Consider the following 23726-nt stretch of genomic DNA (forward strand, 5'->3'; position numbering starts at 1 on the left):
GTGCCCCAGTGCTCCAACCTCCCACACCGTTCGTGGCATCCACCACCGCATGGATTGGTGTGGCCAACATGGGCAGGGAGGAAGCAGTCTTTGCCAGTCTTTGCTGGGAATCAAAGTTCTTAGGTGGCTTCTTGAGGCTGTATTTGTGTCCCATGACTGATTTGTCTCTTACATAAAGGCAGCTGCCCACCATTCATTACAGAACAACCGGTAAGCCTGCAGCCAGCCGCATGGGCAATGGAGTTCTTGCAGTGTGTTTTTATCCCCCAGATGGCCCCTTGCTGCGGCTTCGGCCCCTTCAGTAGGGAACTGCATTGCTGAAAGCACAGATCTCTGTCACTTCCAATCTACAGCAGGAGCTCATTTGAATCCTTTTAAGAACCTGGTTGTTAGTCAAATCCAGATCCTTGGTAAAAAGGGCAGTGAGCCACCCATGCTGTTCTAAGCAACTGTGCTTTAAGACTTGATTATGGAACAGTCTCCTGGCATAAGCGCTGGGCTGTACCTGTTCCCACTGTTTGAACCTCTCGTTTTGTTCTTTCCACTCAAATTCTTCATGCTTACTTACATCTATGTAATCTATCCAGGGATAAGAGAGTGGCTCTGATCAGAAAGCAGCTTTCCTGGCAGCCTGATTTTCAGGGCTCTACACCAGGCACATCCAGTCCCAGCTCTGTTTTCTTCTCGGCAGTGAGGTCAGCCCTTCCTTCTGTCACAGTCCAGACCTCTGATAAGGCTGACTTCCCCGGCTACACTTCTGACAGCAAATTTGTCATTTATTTTCCTGTAAAAACAACCTTTGCCTTTGCCAAGTGTGAAATCCGTGTCCAGTAAGCTGAAGTGATACCAGATTTGCAGTTGCCTGTTGAAATCGAGCAGCCGTTGGCTGGTGTGCAGCAGCCAGCTGATGTAAGCCAAACCCCTGCCAGGAGATCAGTGGCAAACAGTCCCCGGCTGGGATGATTCAGGCCAGGACTGACACCTAGAGATCCCGTTCTCGGGCATGGGAGGGGCACTGGTCCTAGCAGGTTAAGCCACTGGTCAAGTACTGAATAACCTCTAAAGCACACTAGTAGAGCTGCGTGTGGCTAAAATTTCATGGGTAAAGCCACTCATATGGCACCACACCTTGGTAAGTGCACTGAGGATCCTGTCTAGACTGCTGTCCTGCTCCCCTGGGGCATGGTGCCTGCCCAGAGCTGCAGTCTGGGCTGGACCAGTGGCTGGAGGAATGTGTGTGACAGTGATATCCAATGTCCCAATTCCAGTTTAGAGTTAAAACAACAAAACAATTGGAACCGATGCTTGACAACAGTTATCTGGTTTGAGCCCCTCTTTCTCCAAGTCCTGTGATTGCTGCTCATCTTCGTCAATATTAGTGCACTGAATACCCAGTGTCTTTACTGCATGTTTGTGATTGCCATTCTTTCAGCCTGGGCTGTAGCTACACTCTTTTATTTTGCTCCATATTGAATTGTTCACGTTCCCAGCTATTGGCAAACTGATAACCATCAAATCCACAAAATTTTGCTGTGAAGTGTTTGACTAACTCAGCACTTCAGCAACCAAAAGTTGCTGCTACCCTGCATCAAATGCCAGGCTTCGGAAGGGCAGGCAGCGGTGGGAGATGTCTGTCCTTGTACAGCCAAGCTGATCGACGTTTGCACGAGGCCGTCCTGCAGGCGTATGCAGGTATGAAGTTCCTGTTCTCTGTTGTTCGATCTGTGACTCTGTTTACTCACTGTTCTTGATCCTCTCTTTCTATTTTGTCCTGCTTACTCATTTCGTGGGTATGTATTTCATATTAGTGTTCCTTTCCATAATGATCAGAGTACTTCACAAGCAGCTACACTGAATTGTAAATACAGACTTGTATCCAGCAAAAGCGTCTCTAGAGAGAGCTCAGTTCTCAGTGCAGGCCAAACAAAGACCACTCACTCTTCCCCATGTAGCTCAATACATTTGAAATTGTGGCAAGTGGAGTCTTTCCCCGGTACCTGCAGTGCCAGCTGTGCGTCGGGCTGCCTTTGGCTTTCGGGGTGGAACAGGAGGGGTAGGACAACAGAGACGTGTTGATTTTTAAATCTTTGAATGCCAACTGCAAATTTGGCTACTTAAATGACTTCATCTCAGTCACCCTAGGCAGAAGGGTGGTTCCGTGTGGGATCAGGTGGATACGGGCTGGCTCAAGCAGAGGCTGGTGTGCCCTCTAGTGTATTATTTATTGTTAAGGAGCAGAGAGCTTTGGAGAGCCCAGCTTCTCCCCAGCCTTCTAGGAGGCTGCTCCAAGATCTATCAAATACACTCTTAGGCTTCCAATGCAATACAGTAATTGTGTTTTGTTAATTAATTGACCCCCAGTTTTGCCTAGCTGGCTGTGCTGTAAATAGCTGGGGTGCAGGACCTTGCCCTTGTTCTTGTTGAACCTCAGGTTCACACAGGTCCAGTTCGTCCAAGTCCCTCTGGATGACACCCTGACCTTCTGGCTTGTCAACTGCACTGCTCAGCCTGGTGTCATCTGCAAACTTGCTGAGGGTGCGCTCGCTCTCGCTGTCTACATCCTTGATGAAGATACTAAACAGCCTTGGTCCCAGTACGGACCCTCAAGGGATGCCACTTGTCACTGATCTTCACTGGGACATTGAGCTGTTGACTGCTAAATCAAGCTGCCCTCTTCCGATCCAAGCAAGGCAAGAGGAATGAACGAGTACACGCTCTCCCTGGCCTGTTGCAATCCCATGACCTGACTTGGATGAGCTGAAACTACACCCGTGTCTCCTCACCAAAAAAAAAAAAGGAGTTTCAGGCAAGCATGTGCAGGCCAGGGCTGAGCCTCCAGCAGGGCGTTCTGCAGTCTGACCAGCACAGCTCTGCAGCAGCACCTCTTGAGGAGCTGGACACCTCTGAGGTGACAGCCTGGCACAGTCCTGGTGGCAGTGAGGGTGGAGCAGGTGAGCAGCGCTGCACGTGTGTGCAGGAGTGAGGAGCTGTGCCGAGACCAGCGCCTTCACTGTACTTCACTGTACACGAGGTGGGCATCCGTGACCTGGAAAGATCTCAGTGCCCTGTCTCCGGTGCAGAAGCCGTGCCAGAGCACAGCAGACCCCAGGACAGAACTGACAGGATGCAAGGCTACACGGTTGGTGACTCTGTGGGTGACAAGCCAGGGAGAGGGCAGTGAGCCCCTCCCCTGCTCTGCGGCTGGAGCCACAGCCCTGTCACAGCACAGGACAGAGACCTCTGCGCCCCCATGCACAGAGCGAAAGGCGCAGGAGCAGGTCCCTTCGTCCAGCTGCTGTTCAGCTGGTAAGTCCTGGAGGGCTGTCTGCGCAGCATTTAGCATAGTAAGTCCTACTCCTTGCTACAGTGCCAAGTCTTCCTCAATGCCAGCAGCTTTAGAGCCTTGCTGTCTTCCTTCTCAACTCCACAGAGTTGTACAGCTGGAAAAACCTATTTCCCATGGCGGCTCCTTTATTTCTACAAACAGTGAACACAATTAAGCCCAGAAAATGTCTTGGGTATTTTGTAACAAAACTTGCCCAACCAGAAGTATTTAACTGACCCATTTTATTTTTTTTCTTAATAAAAACCATCACCCTGTGGCAACGCACAGTTGTAATTCTCACCCGGACAAATGAGAGCTGCATTGCACCCTGTATCCACGAGAGAAGAGCTGGATGCTGACAGTTGTGTGACAAGAATCCCTCCACATGGCATTACGAGCAGCCGAGCGCGAGTGTTGCAAGTGGGCTCAGGAGACTGGGTTTGTTTGTACAGATAAAAAAGCCACACGGGGCGGGGCACTGCTCGCATGCAGTGTGATGAAGGTGGCAGCAGCAAAGTCTGTCCTGGTTTAGACTCCCGTGCAGCACCTGGATGGAAACCTGCCCCCACCCCACTGCTTTCTGCACGGCCCTGGCCACAACTCGGCATCGTCACTCATAATAGACAAAGGAAAAATCCCAAAATCCTGTTCTGTTTGGATCCTTTTTCAGCCGTGCCAAGCTGCGATGATTGATGTATTTCACAAACTTCATAGTTTCCCTGTCTCTATAAACTAAGGCCAAGCAGTTTTCTTCTGGATTCACTGTCAACAGCTAGAAGAAAGGAAAATAGGGAGGAAATTATGTTCACAAAAATGGCTTTGAGATCATTCCTAGGAAGAAATAGAATTGTTTCAAAAGCCAGAACAGAGGTCTGGTGTTAGAAAATGAATGAGTTCACTATTTTTCTTTCAACACCCCTTAACCTAAAGCATTTATGAGGCAACAAGGTTCATTTGAAGGGATTCTGGTTGTCTTATCAGCCTGACTGCTCAGCGCTCTCACCAATCCTGTTGGGAAGGGACACTAGTGAACAGCACTGCCCTGGAAAAGCCTCCTCCAGGTGCAGGGATGAGGGCACTGTCAGCATCAGAGTCAAAGCTTTATGATGAACACTCACCTCTTGAAGCCGGAGCCAGAGCTACACCCATGAGCTGTAATTCAGGCAGGGAGACTCCAGTGTGAAACCCAGCACCCTCAGGATTATGTTAACATTACGACAAGGTAATTATACCTCCCCACCCTCAATAATTTTACCTAATTTGCAGCTACCAACTGAGGTCCTTACCTCTTCATCTTCACCTTTAGCGATGTAGGAAGTAAAGCCACCATATTCTGGATCCCAGTCTTAAAACAGAAAAGAAAGATTCTTAGGAAGTTCAGCACGGGCCAGGCTCCATGCAGCCTTCCTGGTGATGCAGTTTTTCCACTGCCCTCTCCAGTTACTGGATACAGGATGGTCCCCAGCTCAACTCCTGCCAGTCTATTTTCCCTAATCAGAAACAACTTGAAGTAGAAGTGCAGGGTTTGCCTCTTAACCACTGTGGGGCCGTTTCTTATGGCCTGGGTCTCTTCCTCTCACATGTGGAACAGTTTTGCCTTAGCAGATATGCAAAAGGCTTTCAGTATAGTCCCTGCCATGTGCCAGGTGGTTTCAGCCGGGCGTTCCAGGCTCAGATCGCCCCAAATGCTTATGTTTAGATTTTTGTTTTCACTGCTGTCTAACTAGCAATCAACCCAAAATGTCCAGACATGCCTAAAGTAACACATGGAAACCCTGGGCTTTGTGAGTTGGAGGTGATGATAATTTTGATGAGAAAAGTAGTGAAATGGAACACTTCCAGCAGGCATTCTGCCTCCCTCCCTCTCCTCCGTGCCCAGAGCCACTGCTCAGGGAGAGGAGAGGCCCGGGGGACACAGCCTTTTCCTCTGCCCAAGCGCCACCCCCTGGATCCAGCCGGGAAGGCCAAAGTTGATCCCAAGGCTACAGTCCCACTCTGTATAAGAACTACTGAAACGAGGCCTTACGCAGAAACAAGGACTACGATAAAGCCTACAGAGCCCTTATATGTAGGAAAAAAAACAAGGCAATTTCAGCTATTGTAGCACTGCTGAGAATACAAAAGAGCTTCCCTTAGTCAGAGAGTCTGACATCTGTGTTTTGCTCACCTACCCTCACAGCCACAGAAGAAGAGCAGGTCGAGAGCAAATTCTGTTGCTTGAGAGTCATGAACGAGAGTGTAGTGCCCATGGGCCCAGCGCCTCAGCTCCCCGGCACACGTGGGGGTCCCTGAACCTAGGAGAGGGAAAACAACGACGCTGTACGGTTGCTGCCGCCTGCTGAGCTTAAGGTATGGAGACGGCAAGCCCCTGTGCTGCTGCAGAGCTGCTTTTGCCAGCCCCAGCAAAGGGGAAAGGGAAGGAAAAACACAGACCTCACGTTAACTGCTTTTCTAGACAGGGCTCTTAAGTTACGTTCTTTAAACAATGTTGTGGGAAGGCCCAGGTTTGCCCTTTGAAAGGGGCTGAGTTATGATGTGCTTTGGTTTACCTCACTGCTGACAACTAAGTGGTTATTTAGGCTGGCAGCATTTTCTGAGAGGTTATACCCTAATTTGGGGTATCGGTTTTCTAAGTCTAGTTCTCTTCCAATCTGTTCACTCTCTTCCTTTTGATTTGGCCTCATACAAGAACCTACTTGATGCAAAGCAGGAGTCTTAACTATAGGCAAAAGATTACTGCAATTATTTAACACCTCCTCACGTACCCCCTCACTATTACAGAAGTTCCCCAGGGGCTTAAGTCTGTTCCAAACGGCATCTTCAAGTCAGTAATTACTTTACTCTAAATTCTTTTGCAATGGTAACTTATTTTAAATACTCGGCCTGACATCTTCAAGTCCCGTGTTTGTGCTGGTGCCTCGTGCTGGCTGCAGCATAAGGTGAAATGCTAGTTCCATGAAAATTATTGGGAATTCTGCTGCTGACATCCTTAATATCAGGATTGTGCTCAAGTCCTTTTGTGCTGCTGCTGCTGCTGAACTTACCATTCTGTGTCTCGCCGTCTCGTGCTTCAGGGATGTCCTCAGGCTGGTCTGGCTGTTGGGGGTGGCTGTCAGCCTGATGTACAGCCTCTTCCTGCTCAGGTTCGGGACTGCTGTACTGAGCAGTGTCTGTTGCCGTTCCTTCCCCAGCATCTTCATCCTCAACAGAGGGAGCCAGAAAGTGCAGCTTTAGGCCAGTGAAGTTGGAAAGCAGTAAAAACAAGGCCTCGGAACGCAAGAACTGCAGGAATTTCTTCAGGACGTTGGGGAGGCTGTCTTCCTCTGCTGTCTCATAGAGCCTGAAAGAGCGGAGAACCTTTCAGTGAAGAACCAACAAAGCCCACGTCCATGAGCACGACATCAACGTGGGCAGCCTCACAGCAGTTCCTGCTTGGCCTGATCACCAGGTACAGGTCATTGCCATTTCCCACCTTTTATTGGCAGGCCCCCGGCTACTCCACTGGATGTCTTTGTTCTCCAAAGCTTTGCACAGTAGCTGGTATTTCTCTTTCTAGGAGAGAGAGAGAGTGCAGAAAGTTTACTATTTAGCTCCCAGGTCTCCCTTGGCATGTGAGAAGCAGCCATCCTTTGCTCTCAGGTAAAGGCCTTTAACTTTTTTTGAGGTGCCTAAGGACTGCTGAACTGAGGGGCATAGCCTGGTGGGCATCGTGTCTTTTCAATGCCAGCGACCAACAGATATCAAATGCTACTTGATTGTCTGCTGGGTGAGAATGCAGTTTCTCTGTGACATGGACACCCAGTAAACTAGAGGTAAATCAGCCTTGAGACACAAAACCGTTACGAGTCACTTGTTTCCCACACAGGTGGAGTCCCCCAAGTGCTGAGCTGTGAGAGCTGAGGGACAAGGAAGGACGCTGTGGTCACCACAAGGTAGGTAGGCTGGAAGGATGCAATGTGCTTCCATCCTTCTGCTTTGCTTATTTCCGGAAATAAGAATGTTGAAGCAAAGTGTTTGATGTTTGATGAGTCCCTCAGCAGTGGTGTACAGGCAGGCAGAGGGGATCCATCCACAGAATCACAGAACAGCTGAGGCTGGAAGGGACCTCCAGAGGTCATCCGGTCCATTCCCCTTTAGGGAGCGAAGCTAGAAGATGCTTTAGCTGACAGCCATACGAGCAAGCCCTTTCCCGGCCTGCAGGACACGTGGTACCTGCCAGCTCTGTGACTTGTCCTGGCAGACCACATCAGATGGAACCACTGGGCTCACCTTAAGAAAATCCTTCAGGAGAATTTCTGATCGCTCCTCAAATTCCTCCTGGATTTGAGCTTGGGAGTCCATGTCCAAATAAATGAGATTGATCCACTCATAGAGAATTTCGTGCTGGAAAGGAAAAAAAGGATTCCTTGATTCCCCCTCCCGCAGCTGGCCACAGGGCTTGATTCCTCCACATGCTCACTCCATTCCTTTCCTTTTTTTTAAATGCACCACAAGTATTCAAGTATTTGCTGCATTCTCTGCACTGTCTTAGGTATGCAAAACAGAGAGACAAGAAAGATATACGAGAAAGAAACAAGCTACGAATTCACAGACAGGAAACAAAAAAAGAGGATGGGCTAAGTTAAAGACTCAAGCATCTCCAAGCATCAGTGCATCCCATAACAGGTAGAAAGGGTACAGAAATGCAGATAAGCAGATCCAGGCTTGTTACTCACATCATAGGGGATGTGTGGGCTCCTGGGCAAGGGAGCTTCGACGTGGCGTGTGGGTCTGACTATTGATGGGCCATGAAACCAGCCACTCACGGACAAGCGGCACTTCTCCTCAGACAGAACTTCCGACACCTGGAACAGCATTGAGCAGCACATTACTGCTCAGACTACAAAATGTTTAAGGACCAAGTGATGGCTCATCACAGGGCGTGGCTGTGGCTCCAGAGAGCCTGCTGCACGCACAGAGAAGTCAGACAAGGCCTAGACCAGGCTGGGTTATTCTTGGCTCACAGAGAGATGGTTAAAGGAAACTTTGATGCTCACGTCCATTGTACATCTCCAGAATCCCAACCCAAGCTTTTACGCTAAGCTCCCAGCAGAATCCACTCCTTCTCTCTGACAGCTTGGAGTCATTCTGTTATTAAAAGTAATCGTGTTTTATTTTTCTACCACTTACGCTGTTGAAGAACCACCTACCCTAGGCTGCAAAAATTAGCTGTCACAGCTTAACCTGGAAACTCGGAGAACACTGGGCATCCGTGGGCCACAGCAGACTGTACAGGTCTACTTTTTTGTCTTTTACTTTTAAAAAGTGCTGAAATACCAGCCATCACAAAGGGCATTTGCCCACTACCTTCAGCCATTTGTCTACCTTTTAGACTAAGAGCGGCCCCTCTATCCTGGCATTAACCTGGTCTGTGGAAGCCCTTGGGTTTTGCACAGTGATGGCCACTGTTAAATCCCAATTTCATCAAATCATGCAGAGGTGAATTGGGCTCGAATGACCCATTTCACATTCTAGGGTGCTGCACTGTAACAGGAGCATGAAGAGGGAGCCATGCCTTTATGACTGCTTGCAAGCCACAAACTGTTGGAGATTTTCCAATAGCACATAAAGACTGCACTGCTTTTGTTTTGAGGTTTTTTTAGGACAGTCTGATGGAACAGAGGAAGAAAAACAGTCCATTCTAAAAAGGTTCTGGCTCTTACTGTTTGGCACAAAGCTGGAGTAGCCTGTTCCTCGCATAACTTAGAGGTGTTCTAGGTTATTCGTAATGGCAACTGAATCCTACATCACTTGGGAAATGGAAACCAGAAAAATGCCTGGCATTAGAACCTCATAGACCCCCTCCACTCAGCAAACACCCACAGCTCTATTTTCTGTACCCTGAAGAAACGTACACCATGAAGGCCAAAACGTGGAGATGTCTTACTGACTCTGCCCAGTGACTGAGAGGGATTTAAGGCCAACGTGCGCTGTGAAGGCTTTGCATCAGTCTGATCCTTGTATCGTCTGTAACGCTGATTTGCAGGCTCTACGCTTTATGGATGAAAGGGTCAAAGACACGATTCAGTGGTTCAGCAGATGCTCTGGGCCCAAGCAGTGAGGTCCACGTCTGGGAAGCTGATTGACAGCACTCCCAGGTAAGCTTAATGCTTATTTTAGGAATAAGTTTATTATTTAAGCTGTGTTTCTTGCCCGTGTTAATAGTATCAGAGGGACCACACAGGACTCTGAATAGTGCTGATGTGTGGGATTAAGTTTAGGTCAGCGGGAGGCAGTCACAAGGTGAAGTGGAACATGGATTTTTACAAGATTTAATCACTACCTGAAAAAAAATAGGGCAGTGACCAAGTAGATACTTGTGTTAATTAATTGTAAGACATAAATGACACAAAAATGAACGCCTAAGCAGTCTAGGTGAGGACACGCCCAACGTCCATCACTGATCTTCCTCTACACCCTTCTTCTCTTTGGCCTTGTTTGTTACATCCCTGCTCTTCTCAAGTACGCAGGTGTTCCAGAAGTCAGACAAGTGTTGGGATCATGCCATTCCAACGATTATACACCCTGTTCCCAAGTATCTTCCTGACAAGTACCACAAAGCGCCACTTAACCATGTCAGCGTTTCTGCTGCAGGGCACCGCCCCGCATCTGTGTTACTGAGGTCCGAAGCCATAGCTGTGTAGTGCCCTGCTGGCAAAGGGACACGCTGGGAAGCTCCTTGGGAGCAAAGCCATGGCATCCATGTGAAAAATGTGAGCTAGTTTAAAATAAGCAAATAAACAAAAATCTCTCTCATCACCACAGCCACAGCACAGCAGTGGCTCACCAGGACAGTGACACAAAGTAGAAATGGAAGTTTTTTCTTCTCCTGGGATGATGAAGCTAGACTGACAGTTTACAGTGGGCTCTGTCAGTTCTTGTCCCTACCTTTAACATAGCATGTACCGGAGCATTCACTCTACCCACCCTTCTCCCTTTCCCTCCCTCCTTCTCCTCAAGACTGAAATAACACAGAGAAAGAATAACCACAACAATGAGAATCAAACAATGAACAAGAGACAGCTCCTTGCCTGGTGGAAAGAGACTGGAGACACTTCAAAGAAAACCAGCGTGTTCCACGAAGGCACTAATGACTTGACAATTTGCTGTGGCTGAAAGTGTTCTGAGGAGGAAGAAAACATACTCTGGTTAATGCGTTAACTACGACTCTCTAGAAACTGCTATTTCTCTCTGACTTCATGATGTTGCAACTGGTGAGACACCTGGGTATAAGGGTTGGTGCTCAGAGAAAGGGTTCAGTGAGGAATCAGTGGGCTTCTGCTGCTGGAAAGGGGAGTTATCTCCATCACTTTAGAGTTCCAGGCACAATTACTGGCATCGCTTCCACCCTGCCTCCACTCTTGGCTATTAAAAAAAATATGGAAGAAAAGGATTCACATCTTCACTCCCTTCTCACGTTCCTCTGCTGTCACCCACTGTCTGCAAAGCCCACTGCAGCCCATCTCTAAGGTGCAAACGTCACCTACGCATCAGCTTCTTTGGACAAAGAGGAACGTCTTTATCTCCCTGGTACTGTTTGAGGAGAGGGGTACTGCAAGGGATGCAGAAACTCCATCTTTTTCAGCCTCCTGAGTCTGAGCTCCAAGCGCTTACCATCCGTGCTATACAGGTCCAGCGTTCCCCCGTCGCTTTTCTCCCAGGGTGGCACGAGGTACAGGATGAAAGCGATTCTCCGACCTTCCAGCTCATCATCGTGACACAGCAAGACATCTGCAATTACACACGTTTTGCTGCAGTAGCACCTTCCCAGTAAACCTGTGATTCATTCCAATGGCTGCTTCCCAGCTTTGTCCCCATAGGATACAACAAGAAGAAACATGTCCTTTCCAGGAACTGTATTTTCACTCGTCAGCATCATAAGCCCAAGATTTGCAAGATTAACTTTGGTGGGATCACATGGCACTTGGCAGCTCAGCCCACTCTTAAGGTACAGGCAGTTATAACTCATCACCCTCCCCTCTGCAGATGTCGCTGGGCAGAGCGGACAGGTTCCTGACTGAAACAACGATTCAAAACCCAGCTCCTAAATACAGAACTGCCCTTTGAATAGGTTTGTTGCTGGAATGGGGGGAGCCCTAGGAACAGAAAAGCTGGACCTAAAATTAATGATGCAGATTAAATTTGCTCCAAACAACCCAGGCTTGGGGAAGGAAGAACAACTGGAAAGCTGTCTGGTGGAAAAGGACCTGGGGGTGCTGGTTGACAGCAGCTGAACATGAGCCAGCAGTGGCCCAGGTGGCCAACAGCATCCTGGCTTGGATCAGCCACAGTGTGGCCAACAGCACCAGGGGAGGGATTGTCCGCCTGTGCTCTGCACTGGTTCAGTTCTGGGCCCACTATAACAAGGACATTGAGGGGGTGCAGTGTGCCCAGAGAAGGGAACGGAGCTGGGGAAGGGTATGGAGCACAGGGGCTCTGGGGAGTGGCTGAGGGACCTGGGACTGCGCAGCCTAGAGAAGAGGAGCCCGAGGGGAGACCTCATCGCTCTCTGCAGCTCCCTGAAAGGAGGTTGTAGCGCGATGGGTGCTGGTCTCTTCAACCAAGTAAGAAGTGTTAGGATGAGAGGAAATGGCCTCAAGTCATTCCAGGGGAGGTTCACAGAGCGGTGAAGCCCTGGCAGAGGCTCCCCAGGGCAGTGGGGGAGTCTCCATCCCTGGAGGGGTTCAGAAAGCATGCAGGTGTGGAACTTTGGGACATCGTTCAGTAGGCACCGTGGTGCTGGGCTGGCAGTTGGACTGGATGCTCTTAGGGGTCTTTTCCAACCTTAACGAATCTATGGTTCTATGAAAAGATTTTTAAAAAGTAGAATTGACAGCAGTAAAAATTTTCCCCTTCCTACAGTGATTTTTCATGACTAAAAGGACAGGAGCAGCTGTGACCTGGGCTCACCAAGGTGGTGTTTTAGTTGCACTTCACAAATTCAACATTTGGAAACTGAAGACGTTGCCCTGCCATATGGAAGCAGGCATGCAAATGTGGGCTGAACATTGCCAAAGAGTTGGAGGTTTGCAACAACGCTGGGCCCAGTTAAAGCCATCAGCATTGCAACTACAGCAACGTTTTTTCCACAATTGGGACTTCATTTTCTGGGACTTTGATTTGCTGCTGATAGCTCCTAGGACCCTCTGGAACTAGAAAGGAGTTGGGGTGGGTTATGCAGTTAGGTATTCTGGACTCACTTTGTTTCCCACGCACCCACAGAAGCTTTAGGGAAAAGATCACTTATGGACTGACCGGTATATTCATATTTAGCACAGGAGATGTCAATAGTTTGGTCCAGCTCAATCAGGGTCACAGCAGAAAGCCACGCTCGGAATTCTTCACACAGAGCATGCCTGAGAAGACAAGCACAAGGTAAGTGCCCTCCTGTGTTGTAAAACCTATCACTATAGGTTATTATTATCTGCCTTTCAGCTATTTCAACAGTTAAAGACGCTGTTTCTTCCACAGACACTGTAAGGTAAGAGGCTTCCTGTGTTGAAAACCTGTCACCATAGCTCATTATCTCCCTCTCAGCTATTTCAACAGTTAGAGCTGCTGTTCCTGCCAGAGCCACTGTATTCCCATAGGACCACACAGGAGCTGGCCAGGAAACCAGCTCAGCTCAGCACTCACAGCCTGGATGACAATGAGTAGCAGTGAACGTGAAACCCACTGCAGGGGGAAGACATGAGCATTTCAGCAGCGACAGTGATACCAAAAATGCCAGCAAATAAAACTCTATAGACTTGTTTTGGATTTTAGAAAGCAAGCATCCTTTATCAGGCCTGGGCAACGTGAGGGGGTGATCTCCATCAGTCGTGTGCAGTGAGGCAAGAGCTGGGGACAGAATGTATTTCCCACTTAGGCATATGGATAAATTTTGCCAGAAATCTTATGCATATTCTATTACTTTCCAAGGTCTAATTTTAATGTTATTATAACCTTCACAACGGTGCAATCTCTGTTAATTTGGAGCTGGCTCCAGCTCTGCCTGACCCTGCATTTGAGATGGGGAGAGGCTGCAAACTGAGGTGTTTAGAGCAGACACATTTGTACAGCACAGACCGTGCTGAACACACGGCGTTATCATCTCCAAGGAACGAACAGTGTCTGGGAAAACACTGCTTGGAAGAAAACAGCGATCAGAGGGACAGTCTGTCTAGCTTTCAAAAAAATACAATTGTTGAGATGAAACTTTAGATGAAATCAAAGATTTTTTTGTAATAGGAACTCCTCCTCGTGCCCGGGAAGCCCCACGGCTGCCTCACTTCGCACTGCTCGGAGGAAAACTGCCGCCGGTACTGGGATTCGGCGGTCAGGAGCCAGTCCCACCCGCAGCCCCTCGTCTCCCCGGCTCCCGTTTACCTGAGGGCGGCGAGGCGGGGCTCCGGGCTCGCCGCCAGCTCCCGGGACTGCGGCGGGAGAGAAGAGGGGGTGTCGGTGAGGGCGGCGGGGGCACGGGGGCGGCGGGGGCGGCGCGGGCCCCACCTGCCGCAGCGAGAGGAGGTCGTTCCGCCGCCCCGTGAAGCTCAGACCCAGCAGCTCGTCCCGCAGCGCCTCCGCGAAGCCCGGCGCCGCCAGGAACCCGGGGATGAGGCCGTGCGGGAACGGGCCCGGCTCCACCGCCGCCGCCTCTGCAAGGGAAGCGACACCAGTGAGCGGGGAGGGGCGCGGAGCGGGACCGCCACACCGAGGCCGGCGGGGCCCTACCGTGCCGCAGCGGCTCGCCGCCGCCCCACGCCGCCGCCGCCCGCCCCCGCAGCGCCGCGTCCCCGAGGGCGGCACACAGCTCGGCCCGCGCCTCCCGCCTCCCCCGCTTCGACCCCGCTGCCGCCGCTGCCGCCCCGCGCCGCTTGGCGCCCATGGCTGGACAGAGTGCCGGACTACAGATCCCAGCAGCCCCCGCGGCGCCCGGCGGGCCAATCGCATCGCGCGGGGGCGGGGCCGCTAACAGCCGGCCACTGAGAATGGAGTAGCGCGTGACGTAGGCGCCGTCGGAATACAGCTCCCAGCAACCTCCGCGGCACCCAATAGCAGATAGCACTGTAGGACTACTGCTCCCAGCAGCCCAGCAGGGCCCAATCGCAGATAGCACTGTGGGACTACAGCTCCCAGCAGCTCCCGCGGCACCAAATGGACCAATTGCATCGCGCGGGAGCGGGGCCGCGGGAAACCTGCCAATAAGAACCGAGGGCGTCTTGACGTGACCCCTGTGGGACTACAACTCCCAGAAGCCCCCGCGCAGCACAACAAAACACTCGCGCCGCGGCCAGCGGGCCAATGAGAACTGGGCGGCATTGTGGGACTACAACTCCCAGCAGCTTCTGCGGTGCCAAACGGACCAATCGCGTGGCCCCGCGGGCAGCGGACCAATAAGAGCAGAGAGGTCCTTGGCCCAAGCGCACAGTGGGACTACAACTCCCAGCAGCGCCCCGCGGCGCCCAGCGGACCAATCGCGTCGCGAGGGAGGCGGAGCCGCGCCCTGCTGGCCAATAGGGACAGAGCGCGCTACCAGACGCAAGGGAGAGCGCACCGGATGTGCGTCACGAGTTTCTGGCGGGGCGGGCGGTCCGGCCTGGCGGGGTCCTTAATGGCGGAGGCAGTTCCCGCCGCTGAGTTCTGAGTGCGCCCTCGCCGCCTCCCGCCATGTCCGTGGTGCCGCCCAACCGCTCGCAGACCGGCTGGCCCCGCGGGGTGAACCAGTTCGGCAACAAGTACATCCAGCAGACGAAGCCGCTCACGCTGGAGAGGACCATCAACCTGTGAGCGCCGCCCCGCCAGCGCCCCCGGGGCGGCCCGAGCGGGACAGGCGGGGCCCTGCGGGAGCGCCAGGGGTGGGAGCGTGTCTGCGGTGGCTCCCGAGAAACGAAGAGGGAGGAAACGGGGTGATGGGCATCGATTTTTTTAAAGTATAGGTTGAGGGAAGATCCGACGTCTGGAGCAGCTCCCGTGCCGGGACAGGCCGGGGGAAGTGGGGCTGTTCAGCCTGGAGAAGACAAGGCTGCGAGGAGACCTTAGAGCAGCTTCCAAGACTGAAAGGGGCTCCAGGAAAGCTCTGGATCAGGGAGGGCAGGGATAGGTCAAGGGGAGGGGGTTTTAAGCTGAAAGAGGGGAGATTGAGATGAGATCTTAGGAAGAAATGTTTTCCTGAGAGGGTGGGGAGGCCCAGGTTACCCAGATCAGTGGTGGCTGCCCCATCCCTAGAGGGGTTCCAGGCCAGGATGGATGGGGCTGGAGCCCCTGATCCAGTGGGAGGTGTCCGTGCCCATGGCTGGGGTGGGACTGGATAGGCTTTGAGGCGCCTTCTGAGCCAAACCACCCTGTGCTTCTATGTATAGACTAATTTACCCATCTTGATACAGTGTGGAATAACTTAGTAGTTTCTTAATAGAGCTATTTTTGTGTCTAAAATAGGAATAAATGAAAGGAAATTTAGTTTTTCTTAGCTGTAACTGGAAATGGGGGATTTGCTAATATATTAATTTGAGGTTAGGAAAGTGGTTATTTCAGCTCACTTGCCTGTGTGAGAAAGGGCTCCGACAACTGTAGCTGGCTTGGAAGCAACCTTAAGCCTCATCCAGTTCCAACCCCTGCCATGAGCAGGGACACCTTCCACTAGATCAGGTTGCTCCAAGCCCCATCCCACCTGGCCTTGAACACCTCCAGGGTTTGGGCAGCCACAACTGCTCTGGGCAACCTGGGGCAGGGCCTCATTGCCCTTGCAGGAAAACATTTCTTCCTAATAGCTAATCTAAATTGGTCATTTATTCTGCTAATTTGGTTGCTGTCTGCCACAAGTCAATAAAACTCTGGTGATCGTTCCTTACTGCTCTGCCAAGAACCCCTTTTCCTCTCCTTTGACTTAACCTGCTGATCATGTCGTCTCTCTAAGTCTTATGCTAGCAGATCTCCAGGTTACTTGGATTTTGTTGTACCACAGCATTTTCCTGTTGCTCTCTGTGCTCTCTAGGACTGACCTGTTTCTTGCCTAAGCATTCCATTCTTTTCTGACTCTTTTTCAGTCCATCCTGCCTGGAGAAATCTCTCAGGTTTCCACTGTCCTGTTGCCAGAGCATGCAGAGCTCCATCACCCGGCCCAACAGAATGATCTGCTCAGACTCTGGCTCTCACTCTAGGCTCCTGGCCTATGCTTAGCTGCTCAGCATTCTCCTGTGCTCTGGTCCAGATGTCTGATTTCCCATTTGAAAACATACACACTTCCAACAGTTTAGTTCTCAGGCACTACATTAATTCTGTGGAACCATCCCCTGCTGTCTTGTGCAGCTTCCTTCCTTCCTGGCTGAGCTTTTCTCCTGTCCCTTTCCCATCTCCTTATAGAGCCTCAGCTGCCTTTTCTCTGCAGTGTGAGGATCGAAGAGAGGGTGTCTGCTGACTAACAGTTGCTGGTTGTTCTAGACTCCTTCCCTTTTGAATCAGCACTGCAGTAGCATGTTGGGATCTTTCTGCGCTTGTTTGTATCGTAGCATGGACCTTCACGTGGCAGGGACCCTGTAGGTCACAGACGAGAACTAGCCCAGCACTACGAAGGAGTTCCCATTCCTCAAGTGCAGAAGGTTCTGCCTCAGGGTAGGGTAGATCCTGTGTCACAGTGATTTAAATTTAGAGTTCTTGTTAGGCAGTAACATTTTTTTCCCCGTATAGGTATCCGCTGACGAATTACACATTTGGGACAAAGGAACCCCTGTATGAGAAGGACAGTTCCGTGGCAGCTCGGTTTCAGCGGATGAGGGAAGAATTTGACAAGATCGGCATGAGGCGGACGGTGGAAGGCGTTCTGATTGTACACGAGCACAGGCTGCCCCACGTGCTGCTGCTGCAGCTGGGAACAACGTTTTTCAAGCTGTAAGTGTCTGCTTCTTGAATGTACTTTTGGTTTAACTTTATTGTCACAAACCAGTAAACATCTGGGATAGAGGCTAAAGTGTGGTTAACCGATAACACGTTTTGAGTGTGATTCAGTTCTTGCAAAGACTTGGTCTGGGAAAACTTTTTTTGAGCGGTGGGATTTTCATCTAAGGTGTATTTATCTGACTGTGCTCATGAGTGGGGTGAATTAGTTTTGAACTGACTGGAAAACTTAGTTATGGTGCTTCAGCAGGGTAGATTCCTGTTTAAAACTTGTTAGAATCATGGAATGTCCTGAGTTGGAAGGGACCCACAAGGATCACTGAGTCCAAATCCTGTCCCTGCACAGGACAACCCCAACATTAACACAACATGTCTGAGGATGTTGTCCGAATGCTTCATGGCTTCATGCCATGACTACTTCCCTGGGAGCTGTTCCAGGGCTCCACCACCCTCTGAGTGAAGGATCTTTCCCTAATATCCAACCTAAGCCTCCTCTGGCACACCTTCCTGCCATCCCCTCGGGTCCAGAGAGAACAGCTCAGTGCCTGCTCCTCTGCCTTCCCTTGTGAGGAAGCTGTAGACTGTGATGAGGTCTCGCCTCGGTGTCCTCCAGACTGAACAGACCAAGTGGCTTTAGCTGCTCATCCAGCTTCTCTTCTAAACCCTTCACCAGTTTTGTGGCCTCCTTTGGACACTCTCCAGTAGCTTTATACTTAAATATGCTTATACTGTGGCTACAAAATTGATAAAGTGAAGCTTAATGCATAAACACCAGTAAATGCAGAATAATATTTGTTTGCAAACTACTGTTTGAGCTGGGGACAGAGGAAAGATAGAATTTGAGAAAATTGCTGCAGTTCATCTTGTGATTATTGATACCAGCATGAAGTGTCTGGATCATATGATCGCAGTGATAGTGGCAGGACTTGTTTTCTTTCTTGAACTGTTCTTCAGTGAGTGCTGGTGTTGGGATAAGAACAGATATGGTTGGCGTTGACAAGTGTTTCTTCAACTTCTGATGCTTTTATTATTGTTAAAACTTTACCTTTCAAGTGTCCCAGTTATTATCATGTAAGGAAGTTGTGGCTGCCCCATCCCTGGAGGTTTTCAAGGCCAGGCTGGATGGGGCTTGGAGCAACTTGATCCAGTGGGAGGTGTCCCTGCCTGTGGCAGGGGTTGGAACTGGATGGGCTTTAAGGTCCCTTCCAACCCAAACCATTCTGTAAATTTATGATATTATTGTACTTTGTCCTGCTGAACTTAAAGTATTTTATACAGTGTTTTTTTTTTTTTAAGGGACATGTAATAGGCATTTTAGTTATGGTTTTGATGATGGCTATCCTACTGCCTTCAAACTCAGACCTTCTGACTGAAGAGCCATGAGTGAATTGTACCTCCCTGCCTGGAAGCATGCCCAAACTTACCTGTGGAAGTCTGGAAATGCAATAAAACATAACTTTAGCTTTCACTGTTCATTATTTTAACAGACCTGGTGGTGAACTCAATCCAGGAGAAGATGAAGTAGAAGGGCTCAAACGCTTAATGACAGAGGTCTGGTTTTTTTTCAATACTTTGCTGTACTGGAATGATAGATTATTTTAGAATTAACAGAAGAAGCCAAAGCGTTAGGATAGTCTCCTAATCACTGTTGTGATATCCTCAGGTAGTTAATGAATAAAGCGGTATGCTTTCGTTTTATCTGCTTTGTGAGTGTGGCGGCATGGTCTAGCAGCCAACTTCCTGCCTGCTGCTCAAGTCCTGTCTTTATTTGCAGCTTTGCCTCTGGGCCGTCTTCAGGCACACGAGTGTGCAGATGGGCAATGACATGTGTTGTGGGGCACAGCTGATGAATATTTGCCTTTGGGATTGTCTTCCTGATGCACCAATTAACCTGCCATGCTCTCCACATAGCCTAAATTAATTCAGTTGGGGAGCGTAACGATGCGTTTTGTTCTTCCCATTGGCCTGGAGGGACTCAGTTCAACTGAATACAGCATGGAATTCAAAATGCTTTCTAAAGTCTCCTTGCCCTGCCAGGTGAGGCTGTTGCTAAAAAATGTCACTGATACAAAAGTACTCTAAATTAAAAGCCATTCCAGAGCAGCTCTGAACTACATCAAACCCTTCTTATAGCAAGTCTATTCATTTCTAAAACATGGGGTAGTCAGAGTTCTGACTGTTACTGGATCTTTGATAGATACTGGGCCGTCAGGATGGTGTTCAGCAAGACTGGGTGATTGATGACTGCATTGGTAACTGGTGGAGACCCAACTTTGAACCGCCACAGGTGATTACTTGTGTTGAATTTCATCTTTTTCAGTATTGATTGTTCTTCTAAAAGCCTTCAACCTACCAGTTGGGCTTTTACCTGCTGCACGAGCAATGAGTTTTTCTGTTTTAAATCTATTTCACCTCCTTTCCATGGCTGAGACTGCAAGCTGTCTTCTGGAAACTCCCCTCTCTCTCCCCACACCCATGCTGTCGGATGAGAAGCCATGGGCTGTGATAGCTCCCAGTCTGGTGCGGAGCCAGACACACCGTTTAAATGCCTGGTTTATCCACAATTAGAACTCTTGCACTGCTGCATCTGGGAGAGACGCCCTGTGAATAAAATAGTTTACTGTATTTCTAAATGCTTTAATGCTGAGAATGTATGCTCAGTTTGCTGTTATGTGTTTCTGTCTTGTTTTAACTACACGAGTACTGGTGCCTCTGTAGATCCTGTCAATAGCTGGGCCAGCAACAGCATTCCTTTCTGAGTAAGGGTGGTTTTCTTTATTTGATGCCATGAAAGAAGAATACATGACACAGTGAAAGCTTGCACAGTGCTTGATAATTTATGAAGTAGCACTTAAGACTGCACAGTATTTTGAGCTCTGTACAACTCATGTTTATTGTTTTCTTCCAGTATCCCTACATCCCAGCTCATATTACAAAACCAAAAGAACATAAAAAGCTTTTCTTGGTCCAGCTTCAAGAAAAGGGTGAGTGTTTGTTTGCAATAAAAGATTGGATTTATAACAATGTTTAAGTGCTCACATTTCATGTGAGTAAATGTGGTAGCAACTTTCTGTTCATATGCTTGTGGTTGTTTATAATTGATCACTAAGACAGTTAAATGCTGGTATGGGTTTTGAAGGTAGGTGATCCTTTGAACGGGAGTGCCTAGTGAGTGCTCCTTCCTGCTCCTGCACCAGTATATGTACAGCATATGAACCCCGTATTTAATAAGTAAAGGAAGAAGCCTCTTCTCATGCTGTAGTGCTATCTTGTTTTGGGGTGTGGAAGGAGGTGATGCCTTGGCTGAATGCATGGTGGCTTCTCTTATTATTGTATTTGTTTTTAGCTTTGTTTGCAGTCCCAAAAAATTACAAGCTGGTCGCTGCCCCATTGTTTGAGCTCTACGACAATGCACCAGGATATGGACCCATTATTTCCAGCCTTCCTCAACTTTTGAGCAGGTATGTTGTGATTTACTTGTATTATAGTTCTTGGGACCACATTTGCTGTGGGACACTAGAGCAAGGTTAGGCACTACAGAAACCAGCTGTAAAGAGGTTGCGGCTGTCCCAAAGGGCTCAGAGCTTACCTCAGACAAGATATGATGGACATTTAGAGGCACTGATCACAACTCGATAGTGCCAAGGTCCTATCTCACAGTTGTACCGAAGGAAGATGTGGAAGATGATACTGTGGGTGAAGCTGTGCATGGGCTAAGGAACAGCTTCTTGTAAATGTTAGGGACAGTGTGAGAGTAAAAGTGCTGCAAACACACAGCTTGGCTGAGTTAGGTGTGCTTATTAACAAAACTTTGTGCTGATTAAATGTGGTGGGCTTTTGCAGATTCTGCAGAGCAGAGTTTATAACGTGTAACATGTTGATAACACAGGTATCTGTAGGGACAGCTGTATTACTACTTCCTTTTCCCAGCACACACACTTTGGCTTTCTTAACTGAAAATAGCTTGTACCTTGGGCTGAGCTCACTGGTCTTGCTGGTTTCTGTTTCAGCAAGTGTCACAAGCTCTTTCTTGGGGGAGTAGTTGTGTCTCATCCACCTACTTGGATGAAAAGAGCCTGTTAGCAGAGTGCCAGCGCTGGTATTGCCCAGAACAGGGTGGTATCTGGCTTGATTTTTGACTCTATCCAGTCCCTGTGTTGGCAGTTGTAGGTATGGGGGCTTCTTCCTCCCTTCGCTGTAAGGGCAGTGGATATTTTCTCCCAAGTACCAACAAAACGCTGGTTATTATGCAGCCAAGTGCCTGTTTGGTACCAGTGCAACAGACACGTTTACAGCATGGGCATCTGGAAGCTGAGACGGATGCTTGCTTTTGCTGTGTGAATGCTATTTATTGTGAAACTGAGTTGAGAGGAATTAGATCATCTGTTGAGTGTGTTTTTATGTCAGCCTTGGAGCCTGTGAGGTTGATCCTGGCAGCAGAAATGCTCTGGAAGAGTCACTGACGGGTGAATGTAACTCACTGGCATTTTCACATCTATGAAGCTCTTGTAAGAGATGAAGTGTTAATAATTTTTCTGCAACTTGATGTGCAATGCTAGTGTCTCATTGGCTGTTAAAAAATATGCTTCCTGCTATACTATGAAAGTGTTACTTAAAAAATACTTTTGTTCTGTGAGATGGAGGCTTATCAAGAACAGAGGCAAAACATTAATTTAAAAATGTCACTTGCTGTAATCCTTTTAATTTTAGGTTCAACTTTATTTACAACTGAATTCCTGCGTACCTGAAGAGTCTGACATAAGAATTCGTCTCTGTGAGCACAGCTTTAAGAAGTGGAGAAACAAATAGGTGTGATGCAAGGATTTTTTTTAATGTCATTCTTTTCCTGAAGGCCACTCAACTTTTTGTTGTATGATAGAGAAGCTGTTTAGGTAGTGGATGCAATGCGATTTCAGTGTGTTAATCCCTTAATTGTGATACTCACCAGATTTTTTTTGTACAACATTAAACAAAATGTTTAAGATTCTGTTTGTCTTGGGTTTGTGGGTTGTTTTATTTTATTTTGCTTTAATTACTTCCTACTTTTAGGTACATATTTTAAACTTTATTACTTTCCTTCAGGAATGCAGAAGATTTTGGGAACAAGAAGAGGACCTAAACCGTTCAGGGACCTCTTGGATGCTCTGGTATGCATCCCTGAGCAGGAAATTATACTGTTTAATTTAATTATACTGTTTAATTAGGTGCAATACAATTTTGAGCCTTAACTTGGAGAACAGAATTGCTCTTTTGAGGGAGTATGAGTACTTACAGGCCAGTGTAGCCTTTGTTCAAAGCTTACCAGAACTGATCTGGAAGCATTAATGTTTGTACAGGGCTTGGAGGAGATGTAATGTCTGTCTTCTTCCTCTGTGCGCCCTTAAGAAAATAACAGCCCAGCAGATGCTGTTGGACTGGCCTGGGATCCAGGTAAAATATAGAAAGTGAAGTTTTCTATGTGTTTTTTTTCTACAAGTGCAGGGCAGAACTGGGGTCACGTGGAAGTGTTTTGCCAGTGCCATATGCAAGGGGTTCCATGTTATGCCACGCTGTTGAAGCAGACCAGCGCACTGAGTCATCCTGCAAGGGTTACGCTCGCTTGTGCTGCTTCTCAACATTTCGGCTTCTTGCAAGTGATAAACATCAACCCTTATGGTTTTGGGTTTTTAAATGCTTGACTAAACATCAGTTCCATTTGGATGTGTCCCTTCCTAATGCCTTTAGGCCTTCCATGGTTTTGCTTGACTATTTTTAAAGACTGGTTTCCAAATTCTGCTTCCACTGGGAAGATGCACTGGTGTTTGGCACTGTCCTCATGTACGAAGGTGGCACTGGAGAGCACTTGCTGCCAAGAGAACTGAAACTTGCCCAGGTGCTCGGTTCTGTGGCCAGTTGTACTGGTAAGCAGCATGCAGAACAATTGTGACAGTCAAACTGAATCATAGAATCATTAAGTTTGGAAGAGGCCTCTAAGGTCCTCCAGTCCTGCTGTCAGTGCAATGCCACCGTGACTGCTGAACCATGTCCTGAAGTGCCACACCTACACACTTGGAAACCCTCCAGGGAAAGAGACTCCACTGCTTCCCCGGCAGCCTCTGCCGGGGCTTCGTATTTCAGTAAAGAAATATTTCCAAATATCCAATCCAAACCTCCTGTCATGTAACTTGAAGCCGTTTGCACTGTGCAAACGTTTGCAGTGTGTAATTGATCCTGAAAAAAATGCTGGAGAACTTAGTGGAAGGACTGTTCCCTTTGGATAGAAGGCCTGGATACGCGGTTGGCAAGACACATGGGTTTTTAGGGAACTGCAGTTGGGAAAAACAGGCTTGCAGGGAGGTGCTGGAGTGGAGCAACTGCAGGAGAGGCTGAGGAAGGGGACGATGCAGCTTTGGGTTTGAAAGCTGTCAAGGCCAGGTGTTTACTGTCATCTCCCATCACTGTGTGCAAGTTTGAACTGGAGCAGTTCGAAGTGTTCTGAGCAAGCTGGAGT

General features: G+C 48.8%; 2 protein-coding genes and 1 long non-coding RNA gene across 4 annotated transcripts; 2 read left to right on the plus strand and 1 right to left on the minus strand.

Annotated features, from left to right (window-relative positions):
- Positions 1–3567: 3567 nt before the first annotated feature.
- Positions 3568–14250, minus strand: OGFOD1 (2-oxoglutarate and iron dependent oxygenase domain containing 1). 2 transcript variants are annotated; one of them, XM_054078532.1, is made up of 13 exons: positions 14078–14249; positions 13856–14001; positions 13733–13779; positions 12620–12720; positions 10979–11095; positions 10396–10487; positions 8041–8169; positions 7595–7708; positions 6798–6877; positions 6370–6665; positions 5497–5619; positions 4612–4670; positions 3568–4097 (listed from the first exon to the last, which is right to left on the minus strand). In XM_054078532.1, the coding sequence occupies exons 1-13, from the start codon at positions 14229–14231 to the stop codon at positions 3936–3938; spliced, it is 1620 nt and encodes a 539-aa protein (XP_053934507.1). In that variant the 5' UTR covers positions 14232–14249; the 3' UTR covers positions 3568–3935. The 2 variants fall into 2 exon arrangements, with proteins under 2 accessions (XP_053934507.1, XP_053934508.1); XM_054078533.1 differs by having other exon boundaries at positions 3960–4097; positions 5493–5619; positions 14078–14250.
- Positions 6635–8034, plus strand: LOC128853468 (uncharacterized). The gene is made up of 3 exons (XR_008452003.1): positions 6635–6773; positions 7191–7257; positions 7857–8034. It is a non-coding gene; the product is annotated as an uncharacterized LOC128853468 (long non-coding RNA).
- Positions 14251–14911: 661 nt separating the features above from the next.
- Positions 14912–22223, plus strand: NUDT21 (nudix hydrolase 21). Its single transcript, XM_009557133.2, has 7 exons — positions 14912–15129; positions 17030–17230; positions 18724–18787; positions 19434–19523; positions 20145–20220; positions 20583–20697; positions 21947–22223. Exons 1-7 carry the CDS (start codon positions 15014–15016, stop codon positions 21966–21968), a joined length of 684 nt encoding a protein of 227 aa, XP_009555428.1. The 5' UTR covers positions 14912–15013; the 3' UTR covers positions 21969–22223.
- Positions 22224–23726: the final 1503 nt, after the last annotated feature.

This window comes from Cuculus canorus, chromosome 13 (assembly GCF_017976375.1).
Source record: "Cuculus canorus isolate bCucCan1 chromosome 13, bCucCan1.pri, whole genome shotgun sequence".
NCBI classification, from domain to species: Eukaryota; Metazoa; Chordata; class Aves; order Cuculiformes; family Cuculidae; genus Cuculus; species Cuculus canorus.